Below are 25,256 nucleotides of genomic sequence, written 5' to 3' on the forward strand. Positions count from 1 at the left end.
GCCTTTCTACCCGTCTATTGTTTATAATACCGAGTCCCGACCTAATTCTCTATCATATATATATATATATATATATATATATATATATATATATATATATATATATATATATATATATATATATATATATTCTCACACACAGGACGCAGCCCGTTGAAGCGGTCTAACTTCCAGGTATCTATTTACTACTAGGTGAACAGGGACATCAAGTGAAAGACCCACTGCCCATTTGTTTTTTGCCTCTACCTGGAATCGAACCGGGGCTCTTACGATTACGACCCCAGAGCGCTGTCCACTCGGCTGCAAGGGTCAGCGTGTGACTCAGGGGATCGAACAAGTATTAGGATTAAGCTCCTGGGCCCAATCCCTTTCATGTCCAAGTACTCTCTTCTACATCTTCTCCAATCTTGCTCCCTCTCTCTACCCTTACTTGTGGATTACCTGTGGGCGATTTCGATAGTTCTTCGCTTATCCCAGCCTTCCCCTGGTGATTCCCTGGTCTTTGAGGCTAGTCCTCGCTACACGAGGATTGACATAGCCATCACAACCGGGCTGAAGCCTGTATCTAAAGCTGAAACTTATCATCCAGTTCTCTACTGGAATCTTCCGCTTGTGTCTCTGCGATTTTTTTCGTATGTTTTGGCATTGGAATGAAGAGTTTCTGTGGAGTTTCTGTGAGGTTTCTGTGGAGTTTCTGTGGAGTTTCTGTGGAGTTTCTGTGGAGTTTCTGTGGAGTTTCTGTGGAGTTTCTGTGAAGTTTCTGTGAGGTTTCTGTGGAGTTTCTGTGGAGTTTCTGTGGAGTTTCTGTGGAGTTTCTGTGAAGTTTCTGTGAAGTTTCTGTGGAGTTTCTGTGGAGTTTCTGTGGAGTTTCTGTGGAGTTTCTGTGGAGTTTCTGTGGAGTTTCTGTGGAGTTTCTGTGGAGTTTCTGTGGAGTTTCTGTGAAGTTTCTGTGAAGTTTCTGTGGAGTTTCTGTGAGGTTTCTGTGGAGTTTCTGTGGAGTTTCTGTGGAGTTTCTGTGGAGTTTCTGTGGAGTTTCTGTGGAGTTTCTGTGGAGTTTCTGTGAAGTTTCTGTGAAGTTTCTGTGGAGTTTCTGTGGAGTTTCTGTGAAGTTTCTGTAAAGTTTCTGTGGAGTTTCTGTGGAGTTTCTGTGAAACTCTGTGGAGATTCAAAAGTAGATAGAGCCCAGTAGGCTCAGGAAACTGTACACCAGTTGAGTGACAGTAGAGAGGCGGGACCCAAGAGCCAAAGCAAATTAGAAGAGTCTCTAATGTTCCTTTAGGATTTATTTTTGCACTTCCTACTTTATGTATAAACTACAATATGTTGTATTTAATTATGCAGCTTTTGGATGTGATCTTTCAGTATGTGGAGGGATGATACAGTATGATCTATCAGTATGTGGGGGCATGATACAATATGATCTGTCAGTATGTGGGGGATGATACAGTATGATCTGTCAGTATGTGGGGGATGATACAGTATGATCTGTCAGTATGTGGGGGATGATACAGTATGATCTATCAGTATGTGGGGCATGATACAATATGATCTGTCAGTATGTGGGGGATGATACAGTATGATCTGTCAGTATGTGGGGGATGATACAGTATGATCTGTCAGTATGTGGGGGATGATACAGTATGATCTATCAGTATGTGGGGCATGATACAGAATGATCTTTCAGCATGTGGAGGATCCGATTTAAGCTACATAGGCATATCATTCAAATACATGTACGAATTCAGTAGTACACATGTACGTTCACTCGTATATACACACACGCAATAGCTCAAGAACACATGCTGTCGTACATCTATACACACACACACACACACACACACACACACACACACACACACACACACACACACACACACACACACACACCCACACACACACACACACACACGTTTGGACTGTTTAATCCATCTTGTTAAAGCAATCCACATTCCTTCCTTCTGCCCCTCCCTCCCTCCCTCCATCAATATCTCCCTCCCTCTCTCCATCTCTCTCCCTCTCTCCATCTCTTTCCCTCCCTCCAGAGCCTCGAGGGAGAAAGATAGATGGACGTTGTTTTTACGTTCAGAAACGAACACATGTTCAGTCTCTTGTGTTCTGCTCTCCCACCTGTCCGGGTGAACAGTGAACACCTCACGAGAACTGTTCTCTCTCTCTCTCTCTCTCTCTCTGGCTAAATTATCCACTCGTTCGAATGTCTCTCTCTGTGGGATTCGTATCTCCATAGAGCCTTCCCTCTCTGTGGAACCCCCCAATCTCTGTGGAAACCCCCCAATCTCTGTGGAAACCCCCAATCTCTGTGGAAATCTCCCAATTTCTGTGGAAACCCCTCCCATCTCTGTGGAAACCCTCCAATCTCTGTGGAAACCCCCCAATCTCCGTGGAAACCCCTCCCCTCTCTTTGGAAACCCCCAATCTCTGTGGAACCCCCCCAATCTCTGTGGAAACCCCCCAATCTCTGTGGAAACCCCTCCCATCTCTTTGGAAACCCCCAATCTCTGTGGAAACCCCCCAATCTCTGTGGAAACCCCCCAATCTCTGTGGAAACCCCTCCCATCTCTCTGAAAACCCTCCAATCTCTCTGGAAACCCCCAATCTCTGTGGAAACCCCCCAATCTCTCTGGAACCCCCTCCCATCTCTCTGGAAACCTCCCCCCATCTCTGTGGACCCCCCTCCCCTTAAAGCGCTTCATCTAGCTGTTACGTTACGCCGTAACACCCACGTCAACACTGTGACGTCAGGCCGTAACACTCCACGTCAACAGTGTGACGTCACGCCGTAACACTCCACGTCAACACTGTGACGTCACGCCGTAACACTCCACGTCAACAGTGTGACGTCACGCCGCAAGACCCACGTCAATACTGTGACGTCACGCCGTAAGACCCACGTCAACAGTGTGACGTCACGCCGCAAGACTAACAACATCAAACCATAATAAAAGCAATTCGCGGCGTCTTGAATTCTCGAAGAAAAACCCTGCAAAAAAGTTTTAAAACAACGTGTGTGTGTGAGGCGGGGAAGGCAGGCGTGTGAGAGCCGTGGAGGGCAGGATACATACATGTGAACAGGTGACAGGTGTGGAGGACACGTGTATCAAGCGTGACACATACCTTGAAAAGGTTAGGGGGGGGGGGCGGCACCAGTTGCCCCCCTTGTTCACGCCTACACGTTCTGAGGCAAATTCACACACCTGACCTGGTCTCGGTTTCTCATACCTGACCTGGTCTTGGCCCCCTCATACCTGGCGTGGTCTTAGCTCCTCATACCTGACTTTGTCTCAGTGGTTCTCCACCACCAACAATGACGTCGAACCATCAGTAATGACGTCGAACCATCAGTAATGACGTCGAACCATCAGTAATGACGTCGAACCATCAATAATGACGTCACGAGCTCCTCTATCATGCAATATATTTACCTTGCTTACATATCTTTTCCTTTCCATATCCCACATTCTTCCTTCCCTTTTCTCCCATTCCCTCCCTTATTCACTCCCCTTACGAATGCAGTCCTTCCTTCCCTCACCTTCTCACTTCCTTCCCTTCCTTCTCTCGCTCTCGGCTCCCGCCGTTCGCCCGCACTTGATTTACGTCCTAGTAAATACTTGTGTCCTCGGTAATGGCCGGTGGAAGGAGTAATAACAGATCTTAAGTAGAAACTCAGTACCACCTTTCGATATGATTTACTGATAGCTATTTTGTATGTCGATAACGAAGAGCCTGTCATCGTAGAGGGAACTGCAGATGGAGAGAAACCTTGCATGGTTTGCACAATCTTGCAAGGTCTGAACAATCTTGCATGGTTTGCACAATCTTGCAAGGTCTGAACAATCTTGCAAGGTCCGCACAATCTTGCAAGGTTTGCACAATCTTTCAAGGTCTTCACAATCTTGTGCAAGTCGGTGCACTGACATCTTGCAAGATTGCAGTGTACTTTCCTTGCCAGTCGGTGCACTGATATCTTGCAAGGGAGTTGCATTGCAATCATTGATATTCCCCTCGACGCCATGAATCATTCAGACGGCTGAACCGATGATTAACGTCTTCCAGAGGTTGTTCTAAGTGCCTTCATTTGGGCCATTTATCAATTATCATAATTACGGTACTTTCTTGTTCTTATATCGCCTTTAAAACGTCTATCTTTTGAAGACTTTCACGCAGATGCGTAAAATGATGATTTTTGATGATGTGGCGCCAGCAAGGATGAGTGTGGCGCCGCCAGCGTGGGGGGTGGAGGGGGGTGGACTGATACAGACTAATCCACCCAAGAGGTGGCACGGGCATGAATAGCCCGAAAACTAATTTTTTTGTTTTTAATATTGCCCCGAGGGGCGAGTTTATTGGGCAGCGCCACTCATCCTGTGAGTGGACACACCGCCATAGTGACAGTATTGGGCAGCGCCACTCATCCTGTGAGTGGACACACCGTCATAGCAGCATGTACAACACTCCCCAATAGGAAGAAAACCCGCTGGGTTGTTTTCGACAAATCCGACATACCCAGCCGAACACCGATCCCAGAGTTGAAGTACCCAGCCGAACACAGATCCCAGAATTGAAGTAGCCAGCCGAACTCCCACCCCAGTACTTATCTCTCAGTAGGTAATGGTCACTTATGCTAATTGAGGATAATTCTGCAGGTACTTCCTGGTGGCAGCTCCAAGTCTCACCAGGTAAAATACTAACATTAAGAGCCGTGACAACTTCATCAGGGCTGATACCTTCCCCGCTGGGCGGCTTTAATGCAATGGTCTGCGTCCGGTCCTATTGATGGATGGTTTGTGTTGAGGGGCCGATATCAAACATGATTCTCTCTCTCCCTCTCTCTCAACACAGTGATAATTCACAGTCAAATATAAGGTCATTTGGAGGTTCAAAGTGGGTTTTCGCTCTCATGAAAATCAGAAACAAATCCAAAACTTGCTTTAGGAAGAGTTGGATCCAAAATATGGTTTTTCCTGTTTAAAACCTGTAGGGATATTAATCTGCTAGCGTAATCCCAACACTAAATAGGGGAGGGGGATTACTGCAACCAGCAAATAGGAAAATGGCTTACCTACTGGCAAATCATTTTGCTGACAATACGGGTCCCTGATCGGGAATGATACTTTTTAGACTTTGTTGCAAACAGCATCAGTGTTGATGACCAAACCATACGCCAGAAGATGAGGCGACGACGACGTTTCGGTCCGTCCTGGACCAATCAAGTCGATTGCTGTAATGGTCCAGGACGGACCGAAACGTCGTCGTCTCTTCATATTCTAGTGTGTGGTCTGATCTTCATATCTTCAGCCACGTTATTGTGACTTCTCATCTGCAGTATCAATGTTATCAGCATTAATTAACGAGTTTCTCGCTTCCTTATATATCTAGATATAAGTAAGACAGTGACAGAGCCAAAGTAGCGGAAGGAAGATCCACTGCGATATGGTACGAACAAGCCACTGGGTACTACTCTTTCAAGCCTGACAAAAAGATATCCAGAGACATTGCAGTAGCCATACACAGACTCAGACTTGGTTACAAGTGCTGCTTGGAGGTAATGAACCCAATAGTTAAAGAGTGTCATATCTGTGGAACAGAAGCAGAGGCGCCACTATTGCACTACTCAACGGAATGTGAAGCTACTGAAGCCCTGCGCATCAAACTCAACATTAATCCAACGACAGCAGCTGGATTAGATGCAAAATCCACAGCGACTACACTGATTAGAAAAGAAGTTGAAGAATGGAACACTGTGTAGTGAACACTACATCTATATCCGCCACCAAGATAATGTTATTAAAACAAAAGACTAAAACCAGGCCCCTAACCCTGGAAACACAAACCGAAACTGTCTCTATTTTCCACTTGTGCCTTTACCGTCAGTTCATCATCATGCAAAGCTTCAACGCCGGAGAGATGTTGGTGGACTTATTGTTACGTAAAAAACCAATGTAAGTCCCTCGCTTGGCCCAATTTCGGCAACAACAAATAGTTGGGAATTACAACACAAGGCGTTCAGCTATGAAGAGCCTCGTGCTCGCTACCAGCCCTCCCCCCCAAGAGATGGCACGGGCATGAATAACCCGTAAAAGCACTTGGAATATATTTACTCAATATGTAGACATGTTTGTGTTAAATCATGTCAACTGATTATATGAAGGCTCTGGCACATAGTTTTCTCCAGCGTCATTCTGTTAGTAACATGATTTGTACCTTAATATATAGATATAGTTTATTTCAAATGGAAACTAATCATAAACTCGTTAAATAAGCGAATTTCTAGTCAGGTTTCAGAGGAGCTGAAGCACGACAACAACTCGTGCTTACAATTGCATTAGAAACAGATCAGCACCATTCCTAATAAAACTTAAGTCTTAGTTAAAAAAAAAAGAATTACCTGGAGACAAAGAAAACAGAATAAAGGTAGGGGAAGGGGGGGGGGGGGTGGAGGAGGGGATTCGAACGGTGGAATTGAGTCACTTATCTCAGTGGGAGTCCGATTCACATCAAGCAAGAGGACCCCGGGGCCACAGAGAGACACACACCTCTTTGTCACTTTCGGTCGACCTGTGTGTAGGTGTGTAGTGGGAGTTTCTTCCTTACCGCCTGTGTTGCTTCTTTCCTTATTGGCTATAAACGCATGGATGCTGCATCTCCTGGGAGGTATAATATATATATATATATATATATATATATATATATATATATATATATATATATATATATATATATTTTTTTTTTTTTTACCGTGAAAGTTATTAACTATTTATGTGACTTTATTAGCAAATAATTGTCAATTATTTTAATCATTGTTAACCTGAAAGGAGATATCAAGAATTAGTATTTTCTAATAAATTATAAACAGTCTGAAGGCTCCAATTTAGCAGATATATAGTGACAATTATTTTAGTGATACCAATAAACCAAAAGTTTGTAATTAACATTACTTCAAATAAAAGAACAGGTAATAAGCTGAGCTAGTTTATATATATTTTATTAATTAAAGTAGCAACAATAAATGAGACTTATTGCCATGTGTTCTCTAACTAACATAGCGCTTCTAGTTAGTACCACACGTCTTAGTAACTCTTAGAACTAGCTTTTAAGTGATAATTCATCACGGTTATCAGCTGTAATACCTTGGATGATCCTAATTTATTGTTGCAAATCTCCAGTGATGAAATGGAAAGGAATTAAAGATATAGCTATCTTTTAAGGCTATTCCTTGCTCACGATCAACAGGATCACGTTGTCTGATATCAAATTTAAGGTGGTAGATGTTTAGGGTGGTACTTTAGTCATTAGGATGGTAGTTTAGTCATTAGGGTGGTAGTTTAATCATTAGGGTGGTAGTCTGTCATATTACTGATGACCTTAATTACATTAGGAACACAACACACTTTTATATTGACTTTTATTTAACTTCAACGTCTCGTAATTTCTTTAATTATATTCAATGCAAGTTATTATAAATTTCAACCCACTTTTTGTATTTTTTTTCATATTCATTCGAGATTTAGAACATAAGAATAAAATAAACTGTAGAGGACTTATTAGCTTAAAGAAACACCTATTTATATCCCCTCTAACTCATTTATATATATATATATATATATATATATATATATATATATATATATATGTCGTACCTAGTAGCCAGAACTCACTTTTTGGCCTACTATTCAAGGCCCGATTTGCCTAATAAGCCAAGTTTTCCTGAATTAATATATTTTTTCTAATTTTTTTCTTATGAAATGATAAAGCTACCCATTTCATTATGTATGAGGTCAATTTTTTTTTATTGTAGTTAAAATTAACGTAGATATATGACCGAACCTAACCAACCCTACCTAACCTAACCTAACCTATCTTCATAGGTTAGGTTGGGTTAGGTTGCCAAAAAAAGGTAGGTTAGGTTAGGTTAGGTAGGTTAGGTAGTCTAAAAAACATTAATTCATGAAAACTTGGCTTATTAGGCAAATCGGGCCTTGCATAGTAGGCTGAGAAGTGCGTTCTGGCTATTAGGTACGACATATATATATATATATATATATATATATATACATGCTTCAGTATCTACACACCGCCTGGACCGGATACTTCAGCCACCACTGGAGCTCCAAGGAAACAATGTCACAAAAACAGCCAAAGTTCTGCCTCATACAAATTGCTAAATTTTACAAACAAAATCCTACAAAAGTAGACAAAGTTCCATTAAATACATCAAAAGATAAAACCCCCCAAAAATAACTACGAATCGGTAAAAAAATAAAAATAATTTGACTGTATTTTGTGAAATACAGGAAAAAAAGATAATAAAAAATACAATGACAGACAGACAGACAATATTCTATTTTTTTGGGGGAATAATTTATGTCGGGATTTTCTCTTGGAATATTGTCCAGTCGTGGTTGACATTGTGATTTTTTTTCTTTACCTGATTTTGCCTTGATTTACGCGGGTTTACATTGAGAGTCGTGCGCGCATGCGTGCGGTCATTGCAGGTGCAAGACTTCAATCATCTTGATGTTGTTGTTTGAAGGACAACCGTACCAGCCCTTCAATTTGCCTAAGAGGCCGAACAGGACGAAGAACGTGACTCTAATCCTTAAAGAATACTACATGCCACTGGCGAAGAACACTCTGTTCTTCGGAATAGAGCGTCCACAGAGTTTGGACAGAGCCTGAACTTTGTTTAGAGGATACACAGAGGTAGGTTCGAACCCTCTGAAATGCTACACATTGCAGGAAATTAGTGAAAGCTGTGAACTCATAAATCTCTTCACACGAGCAAGGAAAAGTATTAGAATCGCTGGAGACACGTTTAGCCTGTAAATAACTGGAGTTGCCGTCTCGACAACAGGATGAGGTGAACGAACTATTCCTCTCTCTCTCTAATACAACTCGCAATGGAAACGTTTGGGCAATGTTTCCTCGCACCTAAGAGTAAACAGGTATTCCCCGGGATAGTCGTCTGTTCTGGGCTTCATTCTGGGGGGGGGGGGGGGCAGGTGAAGCCTAGAGGGACCTCGATAAGGCTTCATTTCCATCTCGAACAATTTGACTTATTTTCAAGACGAGTTCAATGATTCTTCGCAGAAGAGTATTATAGCCTTATGTAAGTGGTGGTTGTCGGTGAGGTCAGGTCAGTGGACCACTTATGCAAGGGGCCAGTGGACCACTTATCCAAGGGGCCAGTGGACCACTTATGCAAGGGGCCAGTGGACCACTTATGCAAGGGGCCAGTGGACCACTTATGCGAGGGGCCAGTGGACCACTTATGCAAGGGGCCAGTAGACCACTTATGCGAGGGGCCAGTGGACCACTTATGCAAGGGGCCAGTGGACCACTTATGCAAGGGGCCAGTGGACCACTTATGCGAGGGGCCAGTGGACCACTTATGCAAGGGGCCAGTGGACCACTTATGCAAGGGGCCAGTAGACCACTTATGCGAGGGGCCAGTAGACCACTTATGCGAGGGGCCAGTGGACCACTTATGCAAGGGGCCAGTAGACCACTTATGCAAGGGGCCAGTAGACCACTTATGCAAGGGGCCAGTAGACCACTTATGCAAGGGGCCAGTGGACCACTTATGCGAGGGGCCAGTGGACCACTTATGCAAGGGGTCAGTGGACCACTTATGCGAGGGGCCAGTGGACCACTTATGCAAGGGGTCCAGTGGACCACTTATGCAAGGGGTCCAGTGGACCACTTATGCAAGGGGTCAGTGGACCACTTATGCAAGGGGTCAGTGGACCACTTATGAAAGGGGCCAGTGGACCACTTATGCGAGGGGCCAGTGGACCACTTATGCGAGGGGCCAGTGGACCACTTATGCGAGGGGCCTGTGGACCACTTATGCAAGGGGCCAGTGGACCACTTATGCGAGGGGCCAGTGGACCACTTATGCAAGGGGCCAGTGGACAACTTATGCAAGGGGCCAGTCAGAGGCCCCTGCATGCCGCGGTCAACCGCTCTGATTGCAACGCTCACCTCTACAGCCCATCGCCATCCAGTAATACGGGTCACCGCACGCCCATCAGAACAAAAATTATTGCGCGGACATTTATATCTGAAAGGCAGACTATTACACTTGTAGCAGTGATGGCCACACCGTCGACCACACCAATTACACCGTCGACCAGCCCAATTACACCGTCGACCAGCCCAATTACACCGTCGACCAGCCCAATTACACCGTCGACCAGCCCAATTATGCCGTCGACCAGCCCAATTACACCGTCGACCAGCCCAATTACACCGTCGACCAGCCCAATTACACCGTCGACCAGCCCAATTACACCGTCGACCACATCAGTTACACCGTCGACCACACCAATTACACCGTCAACCAGCCCAATTACACCGTCGACCACACCAATTACACCGTCGACCAGTCCAATAACACATCATCGACCACACCACCAACCACACCACCGTCTGGGATCACCAGTAACACCACCACCTATATCCAACCTGGAATCTCAAAAGATGAATTAAAGATCAATATTAAACACATTTTTTGAACTTACGTAATATTCTAAGACCCCCCCAAGGACGTCCTGTACACCACACCGCCGCCAAGCGCTTATCTTATCAACGTCTTGCCGATCTCTGACGAAGGAAGCAGGGATATTACGGAGGCTGGTGCTAAGATGACCACCTCGGTCAGGCGGCCACCCACCTAGACATTACCACTGATGGACAAGAAGGGTAATTTACCGGTTTCTTTGAGTTGATGCTACGCCATCTACGGGCCGACGGGAGAACTTGGGTATAGCGATGAGGGGCGCATTGATTGGCCTAGTTGACGGGCATTTCGCCTGGTTAGAAAGGCGGGGTCCAAGAGCTAATAGCTCGATTCTGCAGGTGCAAATAGGAAATACACACACACATACACACACACAGGAAACTATACATTAGTTGATTGACTGTTGGGAGGCGGGACCAAAGAGTCAGAGCTCAACCCCCCGCAAGCACAACTAGGTGAGTACAACTAGGGGAAGTACACACACACACACACACACACACACACACACACACACACACACACACACACACACACACACACACACACACACATAGGGGGCCTCGTAGCCTGGTGGATAGCGCGCAGGCTCGTAATTCTGTGGCGCGGGTTCGATTCCCGCACGAGGCAGAAACAAATGGGCAAAGTTTCTTTCACCCTAAGTGTCCCTGTTACCTAGCAGTAAATAGGTAGCTGGGAGTTAGTCAGCTGTCACGGGCTGCTTCCTGGGGTGTTTGTGTGGTGTGGAAAAAATAAATAAATAAATAAATAAAAGTAGTTAGTAAACAGTTGATTGACAGTTGAGAGGCAGGCCGAAAGAGCAAAGCTCAACCCCCGCAAAAACACAACTAGTAAACACACACACACACACACACACACACACACACACACACACACACACACACACACACACACACAAGTGTGTGCCACTTCCCACAAACGCCGCAATAAACACTATCTTTATCAAGTGTTTTCCTTAATCTCAATTTATCTCAATTTTCATTTCACCATCATTCATTATCGTCTTCTGGCTGTTATTATCAGGTAATTTACCTGTCTTTCGTACCTTGGATTTACGACCCAATAAAGTAATAAATCAGGTTAGTGCTTAGAAATACATAATATATATATATATATATATATATATATATATATATATATATATATATATATATATATATATATATATATATATTGTATATATAATGTATGTCTTTAAATGTGTGTAAGACTCATATCACCAAACATAACACCATGTATCACTCTCCTAACACCACGACACATAACACATGACACATAATATCTACCCCTGTGTCACTCAACCGTCTTCTCCAAGTCGGTCACTTCTGAATCTCTCACCTTTCTTGTCTGACCCGCCCCAATCGTTACCCTTAACCTCATTTCCTCCCATTTGCCACTCTCTCTCTCTCTCTCTCTCTCTCTCTCTCTCTCTCTCTCTCTCTCTCTCTCTCTCTCTCTCTCTCTCTCTCTCTCCATCCCCTAATCAACCCTTTCTTTCCATTCTGACTCTGAATCATCTTGCTGCCTGCTCAAACCCACAATTTTATTCCTAGGCGTCAAAAGGATCCGTCACGCTTCTGATAATCTCACACACACAGCCGTGGGGGGCTGACGGCTGAGGGGACAGCGCTCGGGATTCGTAGTCCTAGGGGATCCGGGGATCGATCCCCGGCGATGGCGGAAACAAATGGGCAGAATTTGTTTAATTCTGATGTACCTGTTCATCTAGCAGTAAGTAGGTTCCTGGGAGTTAGACAGCTGCTGTGGGATGCTGCGTGTGTGTGTGTGTGTGTGTGTGTGTGTGTGTGTGTGTGTGTGTGTGTGTGTGTGTGTGTGTGTGTGTGAAAAAATAGATATATTTCGATATATATATATATATATATATATATATATATATATATATATATATATATATATAGAGGGGATTTGTATGAATGAGAACAGATTTGTATGATTGTGAGAGGATATATATGATTGCGAGAGGATTTGTATGATTGCGAGAGGATTTGTATGATTGTGAGATAATTTATACGAGTGTGAGAACAGGTTTGCATGATTCGATGATTATGAGAGCGAAAATGCCTCATTTTCAGAGCGGATTCGTAAGTTCATGAGAGTGAATTAGTAATGCACAGACGAGCAGACGAGTCAATCATTCACTCAGCCAGTCAATCATTCACTCAGCCAGTCAATCATTCACTCAGCCAGTCAGTCATTCACTCAGCCAGTCAGTCATTCACTCAGCCAGTCAATCATTCACTCAGCCAGTCAATCATTCACTCAGCCAGTCAATCATTCACTCAGCCAGTCAATCATTCACTCAGCCAGTCAATCATTCACTCAGCCAGTCAATCATTCACTCAGCCAATCATTCACTCAGTCAGTCAGTCATTCACTCAGTCAGTCAGTCATTCACTCAGTCAATCATTCAATCAGCCATGACGACTATATAGCACTGGGAAGGGGTCAAGATAAGGCTTTGGAATGGGACGAGGGAAAGGAATGGTGCCCAACCACTTATGGACATTCGGGGATTGAACGCCGACTTGCATGAAGCGAGGCCGTCGCTCTACCGTCCACCTCAAGGGCTTGGGTCTAGGTGAGGCAATTAACAGGATGAAGCACAAAGCCAATACGAACTATATAGCATTTGAAACGGATATGAGGACAGGACAGAGAAAAGGAATGGCGACTTGACATTCTCAATCGACTTGAGAATGGTCCAGGACGGACCGAAACGTCGTCGTCCCTTCAATTTCTAGTGTGTGGTCTGGTCAACATACTTCAGCCACGTTATTGTGACTCATCGCCTGCAAAAGGAATAGCACCCAACCACCTGGTACTTAGAGGATCGAACGCCGGCCTGCAAGATGCAAGGCCGTCTTTGAACTAGTCCAAGTGGCTAGACCCCTCTTAGATGCAGTAAGTGGTATGTACCCCATAGATCAGTGGGTAGTTTAGTCCCCTCAGTTGCAGTAGGTGGGGTGAAAACGAGAGGGGAAGGTGTGAAAGAGAAGGGGGAGATGGAGAAGAAAGGGGAAGGGGTGTAAGAGAAAGGGGAGAGAAAGAAGAGAGGGGAACTGTGTATGTGGAGAGGTTGAATGTTAGGCAAGCGGTCCACCTCCCCCTTCTATCCACTGAGAGCAGTGGATGGGGAGAGTAGTAGGAGAGGTGAAGGATAGAGCCTCCGGTAGAAGTAATTGAGGTGAGAACGGGATGGGATGGAAGGGGGGAGGGAGATGGATTGGGGAATAAGGGGGAGGAAGAGGAAGGATGGGGTAGGGGGGAGAAAGGCAGCATCAGTTGACCAAGTGAACGGTTCAACAGGGCCATTACCTCCTCGTTCGTGTTCAGTTGATCCTCCCTTTGGTTATGGCTTCTCCCGTCCGATTCGTCTGGCCCACCCAGTAGTCCACATCTAGTCCAGCACACTCCTGGGCCTCCCTCTCTCTCTCTCTCTCCCTCCCTCCCTCTCTCTCTCCCTCCCTCCCTCTCTCTCTCTCTCTCTCCCTCTCTCCCTCCCTCTCTCCCTCTCTCCAGCACAAGCATCTCTTGACCTCCTCAAGAGTTTTCGCACCTCCACAGCCTCCTCTGGGGATTGCCTGATCTGTGAGGATGTTTGTGGTCTTAATACGAAAGCCAACATAGCCCTTTACTACCAGGCTGAACCTGGTAAGAAAAGCAAAACACGTCTGCATTTCTCTCTTGAAGGCTTCCAGTGTTTTTTTTTTCCAACTACATTTCTAACATTTATTGTCAGGGTGATTGAAGAGTCACGGGTCTATGATTTTTACACTTGCATGGGATTCATGTTACACTTCCTAACATTTATCATTCAAGTATGTTAACATTTTATTGTGTCCGTCTTGAGCCTGACTTTCCAGCACTATTCGCGTTACATTAAGAAATATCTCTCGTCTCCATTGCATGGGAGGGGAAGGGGGGGAGGAATATAATTTAGGGGAATTAAGTCGAGACAAAATAGTTAAAAGTACTTCTCATACACTATCCGGTCAGTTGAGGATCTCTGAATATTCTCCAGCATTGCAAATTTCGACTTTCTTGAAAGGAAGTGTGGTAACGAACAGTCCTTCACACGAAACAGCAGCACCAGCAGCGCTCTGTAAAGGTGTGTGAAACGTCCCTTGTTCTGAATATGCCCATTATCTTCCCTATAATTTTCCTGTCTATCGCTATATTGGCTGTATTGTGTTCTCTAAACGTCAGGTCTTCTGCCAGTGGTACGCCAGAGCCTTGGACTCGGACGCTCTCCTCATTTTCTCAAACAGTTATCATATCTTCCTCTTTGTGTGACAATCAGATCTTGTCTCACCTTCTGGGAGAGTGGCCAGACCTTCCTTACTCCCATTCAACAGTCACAAGATCTACCAACCCATTCTCCTGAAATTATAGTATTTTTGTAACCATTTGGTCGCTCGTATCAATATGACGTGATGGACCACCAAATCCGGAAAAAATACAGCTAAATATATATAAATATATATTCCTAGTACAGCACATATATGTACTATATTCGACCTACGATTGCTAGAAGGGGTTAGTTTGTCAGGTTAAGTCGTGGCCTCCCCCCTGGAGGAGCCGGACACTTTGTGTGTTTGTCGCGATGGTCGTCCAGGTGGGAAGTGCTTCGTGGGCCCCTGGAGGAGCCGGACACTTGGTGTGGTTGACGCCATGGTCGTCCAGGTGGGAAGTGCTTCGTGGGCCCCTGGAGGAGCCGGACACTTGGTGTGTTTGTCGCGATGGTCGTCCAGGTGGGAAGTGCTTCGTGGGCCCCTGGAGGAGCCGGACACTTGGTGTGGTTGACGCCATGGTCGTCCAGGTGGGAAGTGCTTCGTGGGCCCCTGGAGGAGCCGGACACTTGGTGTGTTTGTCGCCATGGTCATCCAGGTGAGAAGTGCTTCGTGGGCCCCTGGAGGAGCCGGACACTTGGTGTGTTTGTCGCCATGGTCGTCCAGGTGGGAAGTGCTTCGTGGGCCCCTGGAGGAGCCGGACACTTGGTGTGGTTGTCGCGATGGTCGTCCAGGTGAGAAGTGCTTCGTGGGCCCCTGGAGGAGCCGGACACTTGGTGTGGTTGTCGCCATGGTCGTCCAGGTGGGAAGTGAGTCTGTTGGGAGCGCGTGTTATGATGATAGCGGCCCACGGTATAATGCGGCTATTCTCCCTGCTCCCGGCGCTGCTTCCCGTCTGCTCCTGCTGCTGCTGCTGCGGTTGGCTCCCCTCTGCCCTGGCTAAAGACGGAGCCAACTGATGGGTAACTACTGGAACGGTGTTCATGAGTAAGGTGAGTAATGGAAGGACCCAGGCTCCAAGTGCCTGGCGATGAGAACGAGTCTGAACACCGTTCCGTAGTGAACAAATTACCCGACCGCGCGGATATAGAACTAGAATAACGTAAGATATGAATTATTAAGATAGCGGATCGAATGAGAAATACATGAGAAGCTTCTACACTGCTCTTACGCAGTACTAAGCAAACGGGAAAAGGAAATCAGTGTATTTCTTCAGATGTTTTAAGCAAGGTGACAATTACGGAGAAACAGATGTATAATACAGCGAGATGTGTACTACATATCTCAGTGTATATACACTGTGAATACACTTTAGTATACACTAAAGTATACTTGTTGGTTTTTCAGTAAACTACTCTGGCGGGCTTAATAGCCTTGCAGAGGTAGTTAGTCCATTACCATAACACCTTACCAACTACGGTAGATATATATATATATATATATATATATATATATATATATATATATATATATATATATATATATATATATATATATATATATATTCATCGAATATATGACACGAGAATTGGCCAACAAGAGCAAAAGCCGAGGCATAGAGGAGTCGGATAAAGCCAAAGGCGTATTACATGCGGTTCCATTGTAGCGTTGGTGGTCAAGTGTACCCGGGTATTAGGGCTGTCAGGTGACGCCTAGGCTGGTTGATAACAGCCCTGGCCCGTCTCCACGTGGCAACATTCATGTGTCTGTCTGTTTTTTTATGTCAACTTTGTGCAACCTTGAATTTATTCATTTCCGGACTCTCAACATCTGTACGTTTTAGATAATGTAAAAATTATATATATATATATATATATATATATATATATATATATATATATATATATATATATATATATATATATATATATATATATATATAACCAGCGGTACTCGGGTCGATCCGGTTTCTCTTTGTATCTGTCTATCTCGATGTCTGTGTCTCTTTTTCTGTCTGTCTCTCGCTGACTGTCTTTCTCCCCGTGTCTCTGTGTGTGTGTTTGCTTGTCTCCCCTCTGTCTTTGTCTCTTTCTGTATGTTTGTTTCTTTATCTCTGTCTTTTTCTCTGTCTCTCAGTGTATGGGGGTCGTCTCTACACGTTTCTGTCTATCCGTTTTCTATTTCTCTTAGTCGCTGTCTGTCTCTTCGTCTCTGTCTGACTGTCTATGTTGTCTATCTCTATGTCACTGTCTCTTTGTATCTACCCGTCTCACTATTTTTTTTTTTAAGCTAAGACTAGGGTTCAATAAGGCTGTCAGTTCAATTACTTAGTGAAACTACAAGCAAGAGCTGTTACCTCTCTCTCAGAAAACGTAACACTTTAACACAAATGAATCAAGTTTACCGTTTGTAAATATCAAAACTCTATGGAGAAAACACCCACGATTTCATATCAGACCATGAAACTCAAAGAGGGTTTGTTATTGATGCCGGAATTTTTTTTTTTTAAACATAGCGTTTGTGTTGACCTCGAACGGTCTATGGCACTCCCATACTCCTCATGTATCATGCTGCAAAGTAGGGTGAGGTTAGCCGCAAGCATCTGGCCTCTATCCTCGGTCAGAGGAATAGACATTCTATTTTATAGAGAAGAAATGCTAGATTCGGCGACTGGCTGACTGTCTTTCTCCCCGTGTCTCTGTGTGTGTGTTTGCTTGTCTCCCCTCTGTCTTTGTCTCTTTCTGTATGTTTGTTTCTTTATCTCTGTCTTTTTCTCTTAGCTGTTATTAGCTGTGATTAGGTAGTAATTAGCTGTAGCTTAGCTGTAATTAGCTGTGATTGAATTTCTTTCCCTCCCTCTCTACCCCCTTTCCTTCCCAGAAACTCCCTCTTTCTCACCTCTTTCCCTATTCATCTCTCTAACTTTCTCTCCCTCTTTCCTTCCCTCTCACCGAACATTCTGGTCTCTCTCCCTAAAAATGTAATATTATGAAGAATTAAAAATAAAGTGAAAAAGTCTATGGAAGACACATCGCAATTTAATACCTAGAATGAAGATCTTCATTCTACTTTGCTCTGATGAAGGTGAATTAGCCGAAAACGCGTTAAGCCTTCTCTATTTTTCACATGTAGTTATTCTGCATACTTGGATCAGTGTTTTTGTGATCATTGTTGTGTGTGTGTATATATATATATATATATATATATATATATATATATATATATATATATATATATATATATATATATATATATAGGTAGCTATGACCAGAAAAGGAATTTTATTCTATCTGAAAATATTTGATAGGTCTGATGTCTGTATAAAGGGAGTAATAGGCAAACGACCAAGATTAAAATTTGGGATTTTGATGGTGAGTAAATGGTGAATATGTGAGTCACTCGTCGCACACGGTACCGAAATACACATTAATGAGTAAATAGTGCAGAGAGAGAGTGGATTCACTCGCCGCGCCGGGAACCAAAAAACACTTGAGTGAATAATAGAACCGAATCATTCGCCTCAAGTTTTTCTACACACGTCAATATGAGTAGTTTACAAACGACAATTTAAACGACCTACCGTGGGCCTGACAGCTGAGTGGATAGCGCTTCGGATTCGCAATCCTGAGGTTCCGGGTTCGATCCCCGATCCCCGGAAACAAATGGGCAGAGTTTCTTTCACCCAGATGCTCCCGTTCACCTAGCAGTAAATAGGTACCTGGGAGTTAGACAGCTGCTACGGGCTGCTGCTTCCTGGGGATGTGTAACAGAAAGGAAGCCTGGTCGAAGACCGGGCCGAGGGCACGCTAAGACCCGAAATCATCTCAAGATAACCTCAAGATAACCTCTCTCTCGCTAGGCTCGTCTAGGCAGCGGCCCAAAGACGCATTCACCCTATTTTTAAACCTATTCCGTAATCAACTTTTTTTTTTGATTCTGATATATGTTGTAAAAATATTTCACAGACCTGTCATAGCTTACGTTAGTTAGGTTCTGTTCTGTTCATTATTGGCGTTTGTAGTTCGTGGATACTCCACTACGGGCTCACCATAGCCCGTGCTACTTGGATCTTTTAGTTCCAGGTAGCGAATCTTTAACAACAACAACAACAACAGTTCGTGGATGAAGTGCTTGGAAGAACAACCTGACCTCAGGACTGGCTAGTTAGAACAGTTAGGTAGAACAGCGCCCCCCCCCCCAAGGCGCATTTATAAATTTCTACGTATTGTGCATTAAAAAATAAGTTTCTTCTCATATATACATATGTATGAAAACAAATATTATATATTAAAGTTCTATGAATAGTTAGGCGTAGGTTAGGTTAGGTTAGGTTAGGTGTTTAAGTTCTGTTGGCGATTATTTGTATTTGTAGACCAGACCACACACTAGAAGTTGAAGGGACGACGACGTTTCGGTCCGTCCTGGACCATTCTCAAGTCGAATGTGAGAATGGTCCAGGACGGACCGAAACGTCGTCGTCCCTTCAACTTCTAGTGTGTGGTCTGGTCAACATACTTCAGCCACGTTATTGTGACTCATCGCCTGCATTTGTATTTGTAGTACGTGGGTAAAGCACTGGAGATTAGAATATTTTTATATATATTCTTTAGAAAGTTTAAGTGATAGGGGATATGATCAAATCCCTACCCTGGCTTTGCGCCCTGGTGAGGCCACTCCAGACCGACAACCAGAGCCCAACTCCATAGTCTCCTGAGACTGTTGGATGAGGTCTACTAATAGGGGATATGCCTGAAATATACAAATGTATAAAATTGTATAACAAAGGGGAATGTAAATAGAGTTTTAAATATATCAACACAAAAAATGGAACAAAAATTGGATGTAATTTGGATATGTTTAGAGTCAGGATAAAATGGACAAATGCTGCTTTGAAAATAGGATTGTTGATCTATGGAACAAATTACCGGGTAATGTGATAGACATGGACCGTTGGATTGTTATATGCGTCTGTTAGACGTATATGCGTTATAGTATATGCGTTTAGGTAGTTATGAACAAAAGCGGCGTCGTATGGGTCGATAGTTCTGTCATTTCCCGTAAGCCTCATGTTCCTACAAGCTGAAGTTATATAAACGTGATATTTGCAGAAAAAAATGCCTCTTGGTGTATTATCCTCCTTCAATTATCCCTCCCATACGTGTCTATCCCCCTCCCCCCCTTATCCTTCTCTCAAGGATCAGTCGCAGCCTCCAGGATGCTCACGCGGATTCTAATCGCTTTCAAGCAGCTGCAGATACTTCTCATTTTTTTTAGTGACAAGAGTTCTTATAACCTTTTCTCTCTCTCTCTCCTTTGTGTGTAAACATTCGTGGCGTGTAAGAGGGCATGTTCGAGAGGGCACTTGAGGTGGATAATCACGCGGTGTATGGATTAGATTCTAATCCTTACGGGTTCAAGAGACTGCGGTCCGGGTTGGCTTGGCAAGGGAGAAGATTGGTGTGTGCATCTATCACTGAGGTGAGTGGGGAAAATGGTAGTTTATGGTTTAATACGGACGACGTTCGTGAGCTGTGACCCATGCAGCGATCCCCCCTCCCTCCCTACCACCATCCCAGCCCTCTCCACTTCCCCTCTCATACCCCCCCCCCTTCCTCCACTTTTCCCTTCCCCTTCCCTTCCTCTACTATTCCAGTACTGCTTCCCACTACAACTCTGTCCCCCCTGTCTCATCCTAAATCCTAATCCTGACCCCCTATCCAGTGCTATATAGTCGAGATGGCTTGGCTTTTCCCTGATAATTCCTTTCCCTTCCCTTCAACCCACCCCCCACCTCCTTCCCATCACCCCCATCATACACGGAAGCCCCCATGAATCAACATCTCCCCCTCCCTCCCCTCCCACCCATCATTTAATTTTTTCCCTCTGACGTCGTCAGATCAGCTCTCAAACCTTTCCTGTACTTTGCTTTTTTTTTTGCCTGCTTCTTTCCTCTCGTGGTTCACCCTTCCTTCACCACTCACCGGTTCACCCTGCCTTCACGGTTCATTATCTAGGGTCGTCTCTTTAAGACTTCACGCCGAAATTCTCGGTTCACTATGATATCAAATCCCCAGCTCACTCAGATATCAAATCCCCAGGTCACCCTGACATCAAATTCTGACCCAAACACGAGAACTGACAAGAAAGAACAAATGTTGTGTTGGTATTTAATGTTTTAAGTCAGCTCTTTTTGCCCAAGTCTCCAAGTCGGACATATCTTGCTGTGCATCCGAGCTCAGATGGGCTGTCCGCCTGATCTCTGAACAGGTGGACGAAACACCTGCATCTTCAGCACTTGTCATCGACCAGGTGTTGCAAATGCAACAGTACAAGGCACAAAGAGACTGCTCGTGCCGACGCGGTCTTTAGTACCGTACAGCAAATAGATTATCTTAAAATTCTAAGGCAAAACTCTAGCCACTTGTGTTGCTGTATGTTGCATGCTCTCGCGTGCAAGAAGGAGGTGATTGACAAGCTTCTCCCCCCCCCAGTTGAGCAGCTCCTGAAGCCGTGTTGCACCGCCCTCAACACGGGTGGTGGACAGGTAGCACAAATATGTTCTTTGGTGCAGGAACTTCATCTCTTTTGAATAGATTCACACAGAAAGCTAGGTATGGAAGTGTGTGTGTGTGTGTGTGTGTGTGTGTGTGTGTGTGTGTGTGTGTGTGTAGAGCAGTGTTATCAGCGGTTACTTACTGCACTGAGACATGGTTGAAACATCAACTGTGCCAAATGTGTGGACCAGTTTGATTCAGCAGTGTTTCTGAGCCCCACAAACACATTCAAGCAGTTAGCTTTGTGTCTGGATCTTTCCGACTTGCCCCACAAGTGACGAGAGCGAGATGAAATGAGGTATGTGTGGGTTTGTGGGTGTGTTGGAGTGGGTGTGGGTGTGTGGGTGTATGGGGTGTCCCAGACACCGCCCACGCCCACAAGCACACCCCTGATAGCACACACACATCACACACCAAGGGATCCCGGCTCGAGACCCGCCCATAACACGAATAAAAATTACCAAAGAACCACAAATTCCCTGTCAGACAGAAGATTACCACCCTGAGTGCTAGGATGACAGCGCCGTCAAAGCGAAACTGTGACGGAAATTGACAAGTCCACGAAGCAGAAAGCGTTGACAGACACTTGATATAAATAAGAAAAGACTGAACCAAGGACAACAGATGGAACATGTAGTCATCAGGCTTTAAATCAGCTCATCAAAACGATTTAGGAAATGTTTTTTTTGTATTACTCTGAATACATTAACATTTTCCTTCGACATTTAAGCTCCAGGACAGGTTCAGGAAGTAGTTATTGTATAACTAGTTATTACTAGTTGTATAAGTAGTTATACACTTATAGTAGTATAACTAAGTATAACTTAGTAGTTATACACACTTATAGTAGGTATAACTATTGTATAAGTAGTTATTGTATAACTACTATAACTAACTAATATATATTATATGTATGTATGTAGTTATAGTAGTAGTAGTCAAAATATTAATTAGTGTTCAAGTACAAGAGCATTTAAATCATCGGTTTTGTTACTAAGAATCCTACTATCACCACAATTTGTGTAGTATACCTTAATATTGCTTTGTTGAAGCCTGTCTCTGCCTCTTTAGTTTAACCTAAACCTTTTTCCTGCCAACACAGGGCTCTACTCTCTACTTGGTGAAAAGAAATGGTGCCCAACCACTTGGACAGTCGGGGATTGAACACCGACCTGCATGACGCGAGACTGTCGCTCTACCCTAAAGCCCAAGCGACTCTCCCTATGTCTCTTTCCCCGAAGGGTTTGTACCCATTATATGGCGTAAGTTTCTCCCATTTCAAGTTCAATTCCGTTATCATTATAGACTTTAATTATACCGTATAACAGGACCTCATATATAGTGGAGAATAGCACGACTTCCTAGTCACTAATGGACCTAATAGACCTAAAACCTAATAGACATAGAAATATAACCTTTCAAGTATAATTACTACATATTAGAATACATGTCAGGTTAGCCTAGTGACATATAAATTTTAACAATCAAAACACTATTTTTTTTACATCGCAAAAATCATGGTTATTGCGGATACATAGAAGAATACATAGACGAATACTATACATAGTTGAGTGCCTCACTAATATGCGTTCAGAAAAATCTCTGTATCAGATATTGATGGTGAGTGTGACTGAATAATTCTTCTTGTGGTGATAGTGCTGTGATGGAAGGATGGTGAGGGAGGGATAGTAGGAGGGATAACAGGTGCAATCCAGCCCAACACCCTTAAACAACCTTATCCATTATCGTGGATTGCAGCTTATACATCTTGGATGAAGAATGGCATTACCATCAGATATCGTAATGGCGCACTCTAAATTGCAATTTATAATAGTATACCACAGGTGGCAGCCACGATAAATATAAAGCTTCCAAATGGATACATATCACTGTCTGGGCTTATGTAAACATAAGATTGAATGTGATAATTCATGGCAAATATACACACGTGTTGAGAGGCTTGGCTTAGGCGAGGTGTTCCAATGGGCCGTTCGATACCCGGTACTTAAACAACTCTCGTATTCGTCTTTGATTTGGAGCTGTACCTTGATGGCAAGGGAGCCACAGCTGTCAGTAACGGTGACCAATCAGTGACGGTGAGCGAGTGTGACCAATCGCCTCGACGTTCATTATACATGTGTGGTACATGTTTCAACGCGTCCAGACGCTTAACAAACACGTCGAGACGGGCCTCAAACAAGACTAGACAGGCAGCTCATAAGTCCACACAACTGTCTGGAATAGGTTTGTAGGTCTGTGTTGCCCGTAGTGAAAATTGTGTCGACAACGCAGTAGAATGGTGTATTTACAACTTTTTTTCCCCATTTTTTTTATGTTTGTTAGAAAATGAAATATTAGACGTAAACGAAAGTAAAACGATATAATCAATGCCAATTTAAAGCTTATCTTTCTCTTTCTCTCTCTCAGGTTAAAGAAGAAACGAGGCTAGCGAGCATGAAGAAAACGAGAAACAATTTAACTTCAAAGTACTTTCGCTTGCAATGTAACTACTGTATTATTCATATACAACCGACACCTCTCATATATCACAACAAAAGTTAAGGTGACACCTATTTTTTTGAGAAAATATACACTATGATAATTCCGTAATTCATATAGTATCCCCTGCCAATATTACCTCTTGAGGGGATACTCTGGAAAACTGTATATTTACATATTTCACTAGGAGAGTTTACAAGTAAATATAATATGATCATCGAACGCAATCCCCTCACTTACTCGTGTGAGTGGGTGAGGGGTTTCTCTCAGTTCTCCCTCTACCCTCTCTACTCTCTCTCTACCCTTCCGGTGAGGGGTAGAGAGAGTCTCTCAGTTCTCCCTCTACCCTCTCTACTCTCTCTCTACCTTTCCGGTGAGGGGTAGAGAGAGTCTCTCAGTTCTCCCTCAACCCTCTCTACTCTCTCTCTACCCTTCCGGTGAGGGGTAGAGAGAGTCTCTCAGTTCTCCCTCTACCCTCTCTACTCTCTCTCTACCCTTCCGATGAGGATTGACGGAACAGATCATGTTTGGTCGAGACTTCGGTGTGTTGGAATACAATGACGACGTTTATTTTAGAAATGAGCAGTTCGTAAATGCGGAAGACTGGAGATGGAAGAGAAATGAAATAGTAAATTGAAATGTATAATAGAGTGACCAACAGGTGCTATATTAACTCAAAGAGAATATAAGCCTTTGCAAATGCATTGTAAATTAGTTTTTGAAAATGTAAGAAGTACGTTGCGAAACGCATCCCCTAGGTGTCAGACCATAATGAAGTGTGAAAATGAACTTTGGAAAGTTAATTTTTCAACTTCCCTCGATAGTGAAGTAGAACAAGAAATTTTGAGAAGATTCGTGTAATAATAATTAATCTTACCCTTTCGGTCATATATATATATATATATATATATATATATATATATATATATATATATATATATATATATATATATATATATATATATATATATATGGCAACCATTAATCTGAAATGAACATGTCTATCTCTATGTAATGGAAAGTATTATGTATATATATATATAATAAGAATATCTATTATCCTCTTAACTCCTTAAGGAGCGGCCATTACTTAGAGTGTACCATTGAAGAGATTACGTGATATTCAAATAGATGTCATTGAGGTGAGCCAATTATAGCAATCAAGCTTTCAGGTGTGAGTTATTAGCGATCGTGAGCTCAGATAACACACCTGGCTTCTTCGACCTGCCCGAGTGAGCTCCTTCAGGAGGAGGAGGAGTCCTGGTGGGCTCGGGTCTCCCCCCTTAAGCGCCTTCTCCCTCGGGCCGTTTCGGCCAAAAACCAATAAATAATATCGGGCTGCTTACTACTGTGTGGTCCAGAGGATTAGGGATTAGGGAGCCGGTCGGCCGAGCGGAC

At 43.7% G+C, this 25,256-nt stretch overlaps 1 protein-coding gene across 1 annotated transcript; it reads right to left on the reverse strand.

Moving 5' to 3' along the window:
• Positions 1–565: 565 nt before the first annotated feature.
• LOC138351402 (ankyrin repeat domain-containing protein 30B-like) lies at positions 566–3,498 on the reverse strand. The gene is made up of 2 exons (XM_069303219.1): positions 3,441–3,498; positions 566–1,155 (listed from the first exon to the last, which is right to left on the reverse strand). The coding sequence occupies exons 1-2, from the start codon at positions 3,496–3,498 to the stop codon at positions 566–568; spliced, it is 648 nt and encodes a 215-aa protein (XP_069159320.1).
• Positions 3,499–25,256: the final 21,758 nt, after the last annotated feature.

The sequence above is a fragment of the Procambarus clarkii genome, chromosome 49 (assembly GCF_040958095.1).
Source record: "Procambarus clarkii isolate CNS0578487 chromosome 49, FALCON_Pclarkii_2.0, whole genome shotgun sequence".
Lineage (NCBI taxonomy): Eukaryota > Metazoa > Arthropoda > Malacostraca > Decapoda > Cambaridae > Procambarus > Procambarus clarkii.

What these genes read in the sequence shown, in the direction of transcription:
- LOC138351402 (XM_069303219.1), bottom strand. Translation starts at nt 3,498, where the DNA reads ATGGGAGAAAAGGGAAGGAAGAATGTGGGATATGGAAAGGAAAAGATA. An exon ending in GGAAAAGATATGTAAGCAAG is followed by an intron (nt 1,156 to 3,440) that starts GTAAATATATTG and finishes GAATCTCCACAG; the next exon opens with AGTTTCACAGAAACTCCACA.